The 13,835-nt window shown below is 38.4% G+C and overlaps 4 protein-coding genes across 4 annotated transcripts; 2 read left to right on the top strand and 2 right to left on the bottom strand.

Annotated features, from left to right (window-relative positions):
* Positions 1-1,291: 1,291 nt before the first annotated feature.
* On the bottom strand, positions 1,292-1,789 carry LOC108371514 (uncharacterized). The gene is made up of 2 exons (XM_017627094.1): positions 1,763-1,789; positions 1,292-1,693 (listed from the first exon to the last, which is right to left on the bottom strand). The coding sequence occupies exons 1-2, from the start codon at positions 1,787-1,789 to the stop codon at positions 1,292-1,294; spliced, it is 429 nt and encodes a 142-aa protein (XP_017482583.1).
* A 2,297-nt stretch (positions 1,790-4,086) lies between these two features.
* On the bottom strand, positions 4,087-4,611 carry LOC108371513 (uncharacterized). The gene is made up of 2 exons (XM_017627093.1): positions 4,582-4,611; positions 4,087-4,518 (listed from the first exon to the last, which is right to left on the bottom strand). Exons 1-2 carry the CDS (start codon positions 4,609-4,611, stop codon positions 4,087-4,089), a joined length of 462 nt encoding a protein of 153 aa, XP_017482582.1.
* A 1,710-nt stretch (positions 4,612-6,321) lies between these two features.
* Positions 6,322-7,643, top strand: LOC108371512 (cell wall integrity and stress response component 2-like). The gene is made up of 4 exons (XM_017627092.1): positions 6,322-6,336; positions 6,412-6,532; positions 6,602-7,193; positions 7,281-7,643. The coding sequence occupies exons 1-4, from the start codon at positions 6,322-6,324 to the stop codon at positions 7,408-7,410; spliced, it is 858 nt and encodes a 285-aa protein (XP_017482581.1). The 3' UTR covers positions 7,411-7,643.
* Positions 7,644-11,188: 3,545 nt separating this feature from the next.
* On the top strand, positions 11,189-12,074 carry LOC108371511 (uncharacterized). The gene is made up of 3 exons (XM_017627091.1): positions 11,189-11,282; positions 11,343-11,892; positions 11,951-12,074. Exons 1-3 carry the CDS (start codon positions 11,189-11,191, stop codon positions 12,072-12,074), a joined length of 768 nt encoding a protein of 255 aa, XP_017482580.1.
* Positions 12,075-13,835: the final 1,761 nt, after the last annotated feature.

Raw genomic sequence — 13,835 nt, 5'->3', positions numbered from 1 at the left:
ACGGACAGACGGACAGACGGACGGACAGACAGACATGGCTTAATCGATTTCTTTTTTCATCCTGATCATTTATGTATACATTTGTCTATATCTATCTCGATTCGTTTTGGCTGTTACAAACAACCGTTATGTGAACAAAATTAATATACCCTTGTGCACAAGTGCGCTCGGGTATAAAAATATGTTAAAGTTTAATGGCCTTATTCATAAAAAATAAAGTAGGTTTAAAGAGCTTTATAAAGTGACGTTTTCATACGTTTTTCAGTTTATATACGTTTTTTAAAGCTACTTTATTTTTTATGAATAAGGCCATAAAACTTCGGTGGAAATTTGTTGAATTTTTATAGTTATTGTAAAGTTGAAAATGTGGATTTAGATGGCTTTTGCTATATGAGTGGATACATATCAAAGCTGCCTAAAGATATCATAAGAAAATTTTGGGAAATCGCGGTTCTTTCTTTTCTTTCCGTATATTTCAAGTAGCTTTTGCGAAACTAAAAAATTTTTACAAATTAGCTCTTGGAAACATTTTTCACGGAGTTTAAGCCATATTCATAATAAAGAAGTAATTATTTTGGACTTCAGCTCGTTTGAAAAATACCATATCGATACCTGAGTGGGAGTACAAGGAGATTACAACTCAAGGGGTGTAATTCCTCTTATTCGGTAGAAGAAAACGAGAGGAAAAAACAAAAATTAAGAAACGAAGAACATTGCCGATCACCCCATGGTAGTATTCTCCGGCTTGCTTCTTATCCTTGTTTCCACTTAATATCGCAGTGCGATTTCTTGACCACGGTGGCGTATGAGCAACTTTATCATTAAACGCTTGTTGGTACATACATACGTACATAATATTAAGTGTATACATATGCATTTGTATGTAGAACCAGCTGTTTTATGGAAAGTCAAATGTATCGCTGCAAAAATCCCACAAAAATGAACTTTTGATCTCTTTATATGGAATGAATTGTTCGCTTTTGTTCGAACATATCCTTTAAAGAGACTAATTTTTCCTCTTTATACCCGAACGGGTATAAAAAGCGACTAGCCACTTCTAATAATAAAAATCTCCGCCAACTGCGATTCGAACCAAGGCTCGCAGTTTTGTTAATTTTAAGCGAATACTCTCTCTTTCTATGCATGCACGTATTCGATTCGTTTCTTCCCCCGCATGAATTGAAGAATATATGTATAGCTCAGCCGATACTCAAAATTTTTTTTAATAAGTAATACACTTAAACACACAAAATCTCAAATTCTTAAACAATTTCCTTAAAACATTTAATTTCTATGAGCATTCCGCTCCACCTACAACACAAATTTCCGGACTCGATGAATCACAGGTCAGTCCACTGGGGCAACTACCGCTGATGCTACGCAGCAACAATGTGCTGTTACATTGCGCAAATGTTGTTGATGTGAGACAGGTAAACAGTTTGCTGCCATCGCAGACACCACATCGGCTACGTTGCTTCGAACAATCGGCCACCGCATTCGGCACGCATTTCGCATTGCTGTCGCCGACGCACACATTCGCTTCGGGGCAAGTGAAAATCTGCGAAGTGTCTGCAAGTCCGTGGGAACAGATGTGAAAAGTATTCTCGCTGGCACAGGCAATGCCATTGAGGCCACAGGTGTGACACTTGGCCGACGTCGGAGCGAATACGCAGGCTGCGGCGACAAGGCAACTCTGCAAATGAAACGATTTCGTAATTAGAACTTATTCAAATAAAATATTTTCTATATTTGTGTGGCTTACTAATAAGAAAATTTGTGTACAGCGCATTGTGGGGATGTTTTGCGCTATAGTCAGCTGGAATCAACTAAATTTGAGATTTCTATTGCACTCAGCTTTATAGTCGGCCACTGTTCTGGTGGAACATTTGATAACACCAAGCATGCGCATAAAACAAAAATATTTTGAAAATAATACATTCATGTGTGTAAGTGTGTATGTATAAAAAAAATAAATTAAACTTACCTGCAAATATTTGTATCAGGCAAATCTGTTCATGCGCTTATCGTTCTTGTTAATCTCAGGGATAAACGAGATTTATGCTAAACAGCTACTGAACATACGCCACTTAGCGGTAAACTACTTAATGCTTATCGCAGAAATTTACTTTGCAGTAGGAATTTGTTAGGAATGTTAGTAAAAAATATCTAACTTTGACGGAATGTGATTCAGATATATATTGATATTTGTATCTTCAGATAAGATTTTTTACAAGCAATATTCTAAGAATCCGTATGCCAAAAAGTAAGCACTAAACGCTCCCCATTCAAGGTTATTCAAGTGTTATTTCCGAGAAAGAGGAATGCCAACGGAAGTACGTCACGTTTTCGGTCTCAATTCAAAGCGGAGAAAATAATCGCTCGTCCTCCCTATGTTCAAGGAGATCGTAGCAAAGTTCATGAACCATCCATAACATTTTACTTAGAATAATATTTTCTGTTAATACTATGAGTACACAAACACAGCTACATATATGTCTGTGCTTATGCATAGGTAAGTTTTAGTGAAAATATTTGTTTTCCTTGGAATAAGGGGCACGTGCAAAATTTACACATACATATATATATTACACTTTCCTCAAAAACATTTACATATATATAAATGCACGCTTTCATAAAACCTTAAATTTTCAAGATATCTGGTTTTCTTTTCTAAGCATTTAAAACAAGCAACACTTTTACCGATTTCAAGGGTTATCATAGGTCACGTCTGCCGCGTGTGGTAAAGTTTTCTCCTCACTACAAGAAGATGATGGAAAGTGTGTTACTTAAAACACTAAAAATATCGATACGGGAAATTAAATGGGATTGCAGACAGGCATTTTTCAGTTCTCAAAACCAGAAGAATTAACAGAACTATGTAGTTTTGGTTTGTTGTTTTGTATAACCGCTGCAGAAGTTCTCTCGTTGTCTAATTTTTTGGTAGTACTAGACGATCATGTTCAGGCTTTGCATGTCAAGGCCAATGCTGGCGTTACAAAATACATTTAGGGGATTCACATGACGTGTTAACCGTCGTAAAATCTTAAGCTTAACACTTGTTTATGTAAAATAGCGGTTAAAATGGTTGGGGGGTTGGCTAATTATATATTCTTTATCAGTTTAAAAGAATTTCGGTTTAGTTAGAAATCCCCTAAAACCATTTTAATTAAAAAAGATGTTAACCTTAAGATTTTACGACGGTTAACAGGTCTTGTGAATCCCCTAATTATTCATTGTTCATTATTTTCCTCCAAATGGACCGAGCTCTACACTGTGAAATGAGGATAACAACGTCAACTAAATTATACATAATTTCTCAATACTTAGATTGGTTATAATTACCAGTGCACTAAGAAAGATCTTAATTAAAAATTTAGATTATTACATTGGGAACTTTTAGTCATGACTTATGATATACTATTTATTTAATTTTATTTAATTATCATTGAACACCACCGGAGTATTTTTTATTGGAAACTAACCAATTATATCTCAATGTACAGCGGCTGTAATAGATTGCCGTTTCACAACACAACATGTTAGTGTTTGGCCGAGCTTCTCCTACGATTTGTGGCGTGCGCCTTGATGTTGTCACACAGCGGGGATCGACTTATCCGAGCGACGATTGTATTTTTATGAGAAGCTGTTTTTCATGGTAAAAATACAGTCGGAGATTTACCATTGCCCCGCCGACCACTATGAGAAAAAAACTTTTTTATTTTGTTTTATTTTTTGATGTTGGTCAGAAACCGGGCTTCAACCCAGGCCTTGCGGAATGATAGCGCACACTTCTAACCACTACACCATAGCGGCAGCCGCATATATGATGATAACATCTACTATTCAGTTGCCAAGCATTCGCGAGCGTTGTTTTCATTAACCGGTATTGGCTTATGAATCTTAGCAATTTCTAGTAATCGCTCTCAAAACTAAAGATATAAACGTGATTTTCAATTTGTTTTGGATTTTTTATTAAATTATTCTTCATTTAAAACTATTTCAATAACATTGTAACGCTTACATACATATACATACATATATGTGAATGGATTTATATTACATATACCAAAAACAAATGCCCCGCATCTAATTTTCAGGCGCTGCCCGATCACACTCTATTTGACCTTCCAACAGACAGTCGTCAACACAAATCTCTCCTCCTCTTGTAGCAGCACAAGTAAGTCCTGTGGGACAAGTTCCCGTCGCTACGGTTACGTTGCCATTGCATTGAGCGTAGGTGGTGCGACTGGTGCAGACAAACATGCCGCTATCCACAGTACAGCCACAAGCGAGGGGCTCACAGTCTGCCGGAGCATTTGCCGCATCCGAACATTTTAGCATTAGACTAGTGCAGGTGCCATTATTGGGGCATGTTTGAACGGTACTATTATCTGGCTGGCTGTTAAAACATAAATAGAATTCAGTTTCACTGATGCATGCAATACCATTTGTGCCACATACGCCACAGCTCGCCGTGGTTTGATGCACCAGCAATGTTGTGGTTGTAATTATGAGGAGCTAAAATGATAAGAAATACATATTAAAGAATACAAAAGTTCATGTATGTATGTATGTACGAACCAAAATTAAAAATGTCGCGTGTTGCTTCATTTTGTTACTGTTCTATTTGCTTTCCACACTAAGACTAAATTTGTCTAAATTCGACGGCCTGGTTTTTATATCACATTTGAGTTGTCGCCACTACGATGCATAATGATAACGGCACTTAATTCAAATGCAAATAAGATTACATGCATACATACATATTTTTGTATACAATCAAAATTATATAGCGAAGCTACATACACTCCTGGTGACTGTCGCTATGAAAAAAAACTTCAAAGCTCTCAAAGAATTGGTCGGCTGCAAGCATGCTGAAATCTGGTCCTACATGTGGAACTTCCAAATAGCAGTGAACTGAATAAAATTTGTTTAAAACGAAAGCTTGTATTTCGAAGTAAGGTAAGGATGTGTAGAACAGTGACTTTTAGAACATACAGTAGTCTTATATCGAACCATTGGAATGGGACAGCCGAACGCTGAATTTATTCCTTCTGATCTATACCCTTAACAACTGTAGAGGGATCAAAATTAATTTATGTTAAGGTTCCTCGCATGGATTCTTCCCTTTGGTACCACAAGTTGGAATCTGTCGGACTTTTTCGGGCCACTCAAGATCTGAATGAATTTTCAAGTCTTTTACTCAAAATTTCCGCCAGAGTACGGTGAGTTTATTTGAACTTCAACTCTGCTTTTGTCTTTCCGGCCGATTCTCTCAAGTTAGTCATCTGTCTTATCTCCACATGGCCTTATGCCATAATTGATCCATCTGTACAGGCAGCTGGATCCGGCGTTTTGTATGACATAGTCGGTAAGTAGCGCTTTTATATCAGATGTAAGCCTAATTAGGATGTTGCCGAATCGCCTTTCTTTCCGGAACCTTAAAGTCCACAATCTGTATGCAGCTGAATTTTCGATCAAAATATCTATCGGTAATAAATCGAAAAGTACGTTGAGCACCACCTTTGGGCACGATCTCGTCGAACTCGTTACGCTAAAGGAAGCTAACCTCTAAATTCCGCCGAGTATTTAACAACGTAATCCTTAGTAATGGCTAGCCAGACCGGCGCTACATATGAAAGTATGTTCGCTCTTCAATGTTCAGTCTCGAACTAAGTTCATGCTCGGGAGCTACTCCAAGATGTTTCGCCCAGTGTGAGAAATCCAGTTATGTACCTCTGAATGAGCTCCAACATAAGACTTCCATTAAGAAGACTCACCTCACAATTAATTTTAAGCCACACGTAAACCGGTTTATTGGATCCTGTTTAGCGTTTCTGAATAAAATTTCCTACAAATTTGTCTTTCTAGTCAATGTCTTAAAGCTATGTGTTGTGACAAGGCCAGACAAAACTAGATATTTTTTGATATTTCTAATCATTACATAACAAAAAATTACTAATTTAACAAAAGATTTGAATTTAACCTTCTACGGCGGACTTCTAATCGTATTTTGTAGTTTAACTAAATAAAATCTCCTTGGAAAAGTCAATCACACTTTTATACGCCATCACTCACACACACACAAATAAACCTAAACGACGTTTGGTGTTTGGTACATGAATCTCCGTAAACTTATCTTTGGTCGTAATCTCATTCCCAAAGTGACAGAATATAAATTATGGCTAGTTTTTTTTCTCACCTCAACAGGAAAATTATAAAACCCACAGTTTCAGTTGCTAGAAGTTTAGTTAGAAGAATATTTCAGCAGCAGAGTTACTCGTACATCCGACACGCAGCGATCCACGGCATATTCTCATTATGTGGAAAACAAGTGTAAGCATGAGCTACAGATTATTAAAAAAAATAAAAATGTTTACTAAAACCTTCACTCACCATCACCCTTAATAGTTGGCGATTCTAGTAGCTTTGTTGGTAGCGCCACAGCATGCCAAAGCCGAATGCAATGTCTGCAACACAAACAATGGCGTCGCTTGCACCACGAACACCACATTTCAGTTATGTTTTAACGGTAAGCATTTGTTCTCATTGGTGGATTCTTTAAAAAGCCCTATAAATTCTCAATCTTGCATGTGTCTAGGTGTACCACAGGGAACGACGTGGTCTTGTCCCAACGAGGGTGAGGTGTGCACCTCGCTAGGCTCAATTTGTGCAGATGCCGAAAGCAATTCTCTGATTCAGGCTGCTTGCGGCAATACCGAACAATGCGGAAATTGTGAAGCTGTCAACGATGGCGCCTACTCTTGCACCAGTCACACCACATTCACCATGTGTTCAGCGGGCGAAGCAACCACTGTACAAGGCACCTGCCCCAGCGGTCAAGTTTGTCTCACATCCAGAGCCAATGAGGGTGTTAGTCCCTGCGTCAATCAGTGTTTGCAGGACATAGACGACATGTGTGACTTGAGCTCAGATTCCACAACGACAACGAGCTCTGTTACAGAGACGTCGTCGTCAACTGCCAGCACTGATTCCACAACAACAACGAGCTCTGTTACAGAGACGTCGTCGTCAACTGCCAGCACTGATTCAACAACGACAGCGAGCTCTGTTTCAGAGACGTCGTCGTCAACGGCCAGCACTGCGACGTCTTCCACCGTCGAGAATACAGAGTGCGCGAGTAAGAGCTTGGTAGGGCGCTACCCTTATCCAAATGATACAGTGTGTAATAGGTAAGTGCATGCGCATCAATCAGCCACTGTAACGTAATAACGTAATAACGTAAATCCATTCAATACGTGTATTTTTTGTGATTATAGCTACATTTACTGCTACTACAGTGCCGCAGCTGGAACTTTACTCGGTCAAGCAATGACTTGTCCCACTGGCAAATACTTCAGCTCGGCTATAAGAAACTGTCAAGCTGCAAAGCCTACTGACTGTGTTTAAATTTAAGAGCCTTCGGATGGCAAATTAATTTTTAGTGGAAAAGTGTGATTAGTTTAAGATAATAATTATAAAAGCAAATAAATATCCTCAGCCCAGTGGACCGATATTTTAATGTTTACGGCTTTACAAACTTGAATTCAACTTGTTACTCCATTTACATTTGCATCATACATTTGTATGCACTGTGATTCACACAAGTGTTCGCATCATAATTTCTTTAAATATTCACAATGTTTCCGAGGTAAATGTTATTCGTTTAGTAATCAAAGTTTAAAACTATATGCAAAATTTAGAAAAATTGAAGGAATTTTCATCAAAATATTACACTTTTTAATACTACTTTCCAGAATGTTTTTGGTATGCAGTTTTGTAGCACATAAAATTTTGCTAAAATAAAGTGCAAGTTTCAAGCGGCTAAACACTCGCGTTAATTTTTGATATTTTTTTGTTTACTATTTATGCATTTTAATATTAAAAAAAAAATTAAAGTGTGAAGACTTGTTTGAGTCACTGTATATTCTTTTCGTAATCGCCATCATCGTCGATATAGGCATTACCATTATTGATGTAGTTGCGGTTATTGCTATCGTTGTTATCGCCATGAACGTTACCCTCGAGGCTTTTTTTGTGGTTTTTGGTTCCATTATCCATGTTCCTGATCCGGTATTAGTTTTGGAGCTATCTCAACATTTTCGTACATATCTATGCCGCAAAGGCAACGGTGACGCATTATCAATTAACGTCTAGAGCTCTTCCCCATTTATTTCAAGCTTACAAGGTGTTATAGGAGCCTCCCCTCGGATAAAGTCATTAGGTTTAGCTTCGCATTCAGAGCAGCCGGCGATCGTTCGTTAAAGTTTGGTAAGCAGATTTCCAACGTTATTGATTAAAATAATAACAGCTCTTGTTATTGAGGGGTTACTCCAAAGGATAGACCAAAGGCCTGTTAACATTCTCATAATGCTCTCAAGGCTTTGATAGTCACTGGTTCAACGTAAGACTGATATATATACTACATAAACACATATATTTACTCTTTATGTATATATGTATGTATGTATGTTTCAACAGCGTTCATTGGCTACTAGAGCGCTGTTGTCCTAACAAAATGTTTGAAGGTGGCCATTGGTATACCATCCTTGTTCTTCCCACGTAGTATGCGGGCGGACCTACCGTCCCTTGCCAATTCGCCAGTTGAAAGTCGGCGGCATTCAGTAATACTTGGCATTGTCCATGAGCGAGTCTAAAGTTTTCCAGGCTGTCTGACTACCATAGAAGATAAATACTTGTTTCTTCACTGTACATTTTTGAGCAAAACTTAGTGGCGCCTCCCGAACAGCCAAAGCTTGCTCTTGATATGTTCTGCAGTAGTGGAAAAGATGTTAAAATCCAGCTACGCTGGTTAGGTCATATCGTTCAAATGGACAGAAACGCTCCTACTCTGGAAGTGTTCAACGCGGATCGCGATGCTGGTAACAGAGGGACAGGAGGCCTCCTCTGCGCTGGAAAGACCAGGTGGAGAAGGACTTGGGTTTATTTGGCATTTCGAATTGGCGTCAGGTGCCACAGAAGAGAAACGACTGGTGTGCTGTTTCGGGCTCAGCCAAAATCGCTTAGGCGGTTATAGCGCCAATAAAGAAGAAGTCGAAAAAATGTATCTTTCCTCAGTTCGTTTGAAACAACTCCCTCTCCGTTTCTCCATTTAAGCTTGAAGCTATCTATATAAAAGTCTGTTACATTAGGCTTATAATGAGGCGTGCTACACTACATCTGTCGCGTGTGTAACAGTATTTTCGAATTTAGTATTGAAAATGAGTGAGGACATTAATTGGACGACACAGATTAGGTTAGGTTAGGTTGGGTTATCTCGGCTGCCCTTATCCCTCAGGAAGAGGGCGCACTTAGGCCACCATGGGCCCGTTGTGATGCCGTATTAGAAAATCCATATGTCCCTCCTCTTATCATATAAATGGAACCACTTCGTAGCTCTGATGAAGCGCTCAAAGTCATAGACACTGTCTGAATCCAGTTCGGTCAGACATTCAAAAGAATAATGGAGGAACGAGCATCGACGAGCTCTCACCAGAGCAGGACAGTCGCATAAGCAGTGCTCCACGCTTTCGATTTCCTTCTCATCGCGGCAGCAAACCCATTCAAGTGGCATGTTTTCCCATCAGGCAATGCCCGGTGAGAACTTCGGTACTGATTGGTATCGAAATTGTCGCTGACATGCTTGTCTCTCCATTTATGAGGCGTCTTTTATGTTTTATTGTTTCAAGAATGACCGTGTCTCGAGCAATTATACCAAACGGAGGTAGATGCAGATATATGTGGGCATAGAACAATTCCGCCTTGTTTGTATCCTTTGCAGTCGATTTCTTGAGTTTAGGCCCCCAAACTAAGACTCCATGGAATGTAATGGAATGGAAAATCATCGTATATATCCATTCTACCATCTTTGGAGAGAATTCCCAAGATATTCTGTTGCCTTTTCGTAGAAAACGTTTTGTTGGGACTATCTTAATGCGTTTCGCTGTGATGCGATTTCTGTCGAGAATAAATATTAAGAACTTGGCTCTGCCTTGGAAAAAATAGCCTGGCATCATCTAGTTGGAGACGTACGAAATGCGGCACTTGGTTTACTTATGACATTTTAACTTCTACAAAAAATGTTGCCTTTTCATTGGCCTCTCCTTAGAGTTTGTTCAAAGAGGGCAATGAAAGGGCAAACTTGTTTGGTAGAAACTAAAACGCCATTAGTTTTGTTGGATTTATCTCTTACTGACAGTCTTTAGGCAAGAAATGTGTTAAATGAGAGAGGTTTCCATAAAACACAAAAAGGCTTGCATCTGGGATCCAATAGGAACGAAGAGAAGACTTACTGTGTGCCCCTGTCAACTATCATTTGAATCATAACATCCGCCGGCTCGTAGCAGTTGGTGTCCTACCAGGAACCTGCCCATGGACTCGCTGAGGAATGCTACTGAGTATAGACATGTATTAATATTTTGTTTATGTATTTTCTCAACATAATTTTCGGCTATTATAGGAATCACTATATTTTGATATTTTTCGACCAATCGATCGATGTATGAATATATTTATGCCTCGCACTTACCTATATTTATTAGTTTTATTCGTATTGGTGTACGCGCCCTTAAATTAAAATTGCCCCACAACTTTACTTGTTAGTAGCTTGTTGATAATTTGGGCTAATCAAAGGTTGTTATCTAATTTTTTTCGAGCTGCGAAATTTTATCTTCTACATATCGCACGCGGTCTTCAAAAGTGCAATATTTCGAAATTTATAAATTTTGATACGATACTCTAAAAATGTTCAAAGACCATTAAATTACAAGTAGAAAATAATGGGGAAGTGTTATTTTTGCAAGCATGACAGCCAATTCTCCGCTTTCCGTATGCATAGCACGAGCTTGAAAATGCATCCTTTGTTCTTTTTTTTTAAGTGTTCTGATAGACGGAGAACTTTGAGTTAGCATTATTTCGAAGAACATGTGCGATGCGTATGTAGATATATTTGAGCGGTTTATAAATTTGTTAAACTCCTTATAATGCTTAGATTCAGAGGAAACATATTTAGTAAAGCATCTTAACTTCAACCAAGGCGATATTCCTCGGGTGACAAAATGTGGAAAATGAAGGTACATTACCTTGCTGAATTTTTAGATCCACTTTACTTAGACATTGAGGAAATAATATTCATAATTTAATTATATCTTAGCTTTGCGTTCAGCTCACAATTGCTTTAGTGATAATAATGGCAAAACATCAGTCTCATGCGGTGTGTAGTGTTTGTAACGGTAATGGAGTCGCCTGCGTCAGCAACATTACATTTCAACTTTGTTTTAACGGTAATCTGAAGCGCACGTTTAAGCTATGTGTTTCACTCATTTATTTCACCCACACGCCAGGCATACCCGACACAACCGCAACATACAACTGCCTCAATGACAATGAAGTGTGTACCGCGCTGGGCCGAATTTGCATCGATTCCTCCAGCAATCCCAATATACAGGCTGCCTGTGGCGATACTAAGCTGTGCGGCCAATGTGAAGGCATTGCAAATGGCGCCTACACTTGCACCAGCCGCACCACATTCACCATGTGCACGAACAACAATCTGACCAGTGTGCGCGGGTCCTGCCGGAGCGGAACGGTGTGTCTCACCTCGGTGGCGCATAGTGGCCAGACGCCTTGTGTTAGTGAGTGCTTATTGGATGTAACCGATATGTGTGATGTTGGTGTGGCCGTGGACGCCCCACCAAACGATGACTCGGCTATTACTACGGTGATATTTCAGCCTACGCCATCCTTGACGACGCTAGCACCATCTACCGGTACATCGCCAACAGCAACAACCTCCGCAGAACCAACTTCGTCTAGTCAATCTCCGGTAGCATCGTGTTCCGATCGCACACAAGTTGGACGTTACCCCAATACAGCGGACAGTGGTTGCAGCAGGTGAGAGAGTATGCTAAATTTGCTGCCGATTTATTAATTTTACTTTTATTTCTTTTAGCTATCTTTATTGCTTGAATTCCGTGTCTGGTTTGGTTGGGCGTATAATGTCATGTCCCGCAGGAAAATATTTCAATTCAGACATAAGCAACTGTCAAAGCACTAAACCAAATGGCTGTGTTTGAAAAAAAAATACGGCGCAATAAATTTACAATACCAAAAAAAAAACAAGCGGAAGGCTTAATAAAGTTCATGAATTATTCAACGGATGAGTAGAAGATCAAAATGGCTCAAGAATGTCCTACATCAAAACTTCGCTGCATAATCTGCTATCTCAGAATTTGATTGAAAATTTTAAGTCGAATCCTGAAATAGGGCGTTCTCTAATCAAATTCTGAAATAGGGCGCCCTTGAAAAATTTTTTGAGATAGGGAGTTTTCGAGTCGGCTGCCAAGATAGACAGATCTTCCACTTAGCCCTCCATATGACATTTTAACTTTACACTATCTTTAACTTTTCGGGGGCACAAAATTGTAGGCTTTTAGATTGCCTGTTTATCAGGTTATTTATTTAAAAAATAATATTCTCTAGTGTATTTTATTATTGTAAACTATACAAAAAAAAATATAACTACGTTATTACTAAAACATGAAGTTTTCCTCCTCATCTACTCCTTCTTAATTAGCTTTCAAATTATTAGAGCCATGCTTTTCTCTGTGCAAGCTAACAAGAGTCAAGCGGTCTCCCGGACTGTAAGTGCTCACTTAAACCACGCCTTCAGCGCTAATATATCCTACCCTCTCTAAAAAAAATTGGCAAAAAGCAACGGTTAAAGATCTGCATGTTCTGAGCGAGTTACTACCAAATCCTCTCAGCCATTTAATATCTGGTCTAAGGTATGTGAATTCGGAGGGGAGGCTCCTAGAAACACTTATTTAGTAAAAGTTTAAGCGCCAATATATTACTATGACCGTACATCACCTTATGGGTACACATGGGAAAAGGTTAGGATATGCAACCAACGATTTTTGTCGCAGCTACTGATATGAAAAAGAGGCAGAGCATATTGAACACTATCACCGCCATTGACCCGCCTTGGCCACCGATTATTTAACAAGTGCTCTACAAAGTGTTAAGCCGTTTTAAATTCGACGAATGTTCTCGGTTCGCATCGGTGATATCATAACGGACCGATTTTTTTAGCTAAAGTGCGCCTTCGTGCTTTTCTTGCGCGCTAGAATCTAATCTAACCTAACCTAACCTAATCCCCAATTGCAACATCACCTTTAGTTTGTTTATCAAAAGTTATCTTCTCAAAGACGAATGTAGATAATAAGTATGTATGTAGATAAATTATGTCTTAATTTTCGTACTGAGAAAAAAACTTTCTTTTTTTAACTCGTGCATTATAAGAATGTAAATAAGTAAATAAACAAGCATACTACACTCATACATAAGGTGGCGAGAATGTAAATAAGGAAGAGATATTTTAGTAAGTTTTGGATATTTTTCTTTGTTTAAAAAATTTTTATTGTTTGTTTTATTAAAAACCTTGTTTGAAATTAACTTTGTAGAAGATTATAAAAATTCGACGGACAAATGTTCATCAAAATTTTAAACTTTCGGGCATGCAGTAGAGTGGTTAAAAAAAACTTGTTTGAAATTCATAAACGATACCTCAAATTATTGTTATTTCTGATAAAAACAAATAAACTTATTTTTTTTAAACGTTTTTATAGGTCACGCTGGACGGTTTTTTATAAAAACCACTGATGTTCTCAATTTTCTTATTTTCGTGAAATGTTAAAATGCAGCTAATATTGTTTTTACTCTGGTATTATTGGGGAATATTCCCTTAATTACATACCTGTCTTGGACAGTTAGAATGGGCCTAGTGCTCGAAAATATGCTTTTGAAATGAGACTACTAAATTTAAAATGTTAATA

The sequence above is a fragment of the Rhagoletis zephyria genome, unplaced genomic scaffold, assembly GCF_001687245.7.
Source record: "Rhagoletis zephyria isolate East Lansing unplaced genomic scaffold, Rhagoletis_zephyria_1.1 Rzeph_scaffold_05039, whole genome shotgun sequence".
Taxonomy (NCBI): domain Eukaryota; kingdom Metazoa; phylum Arthropoda; class Insecta; order Diptera; family Tephritidae; genus Rhagoletis; species Rhagoletis zephyria.
This window is presented reverse-complemented; position numbering and strand designations above follow the sequence as displayed.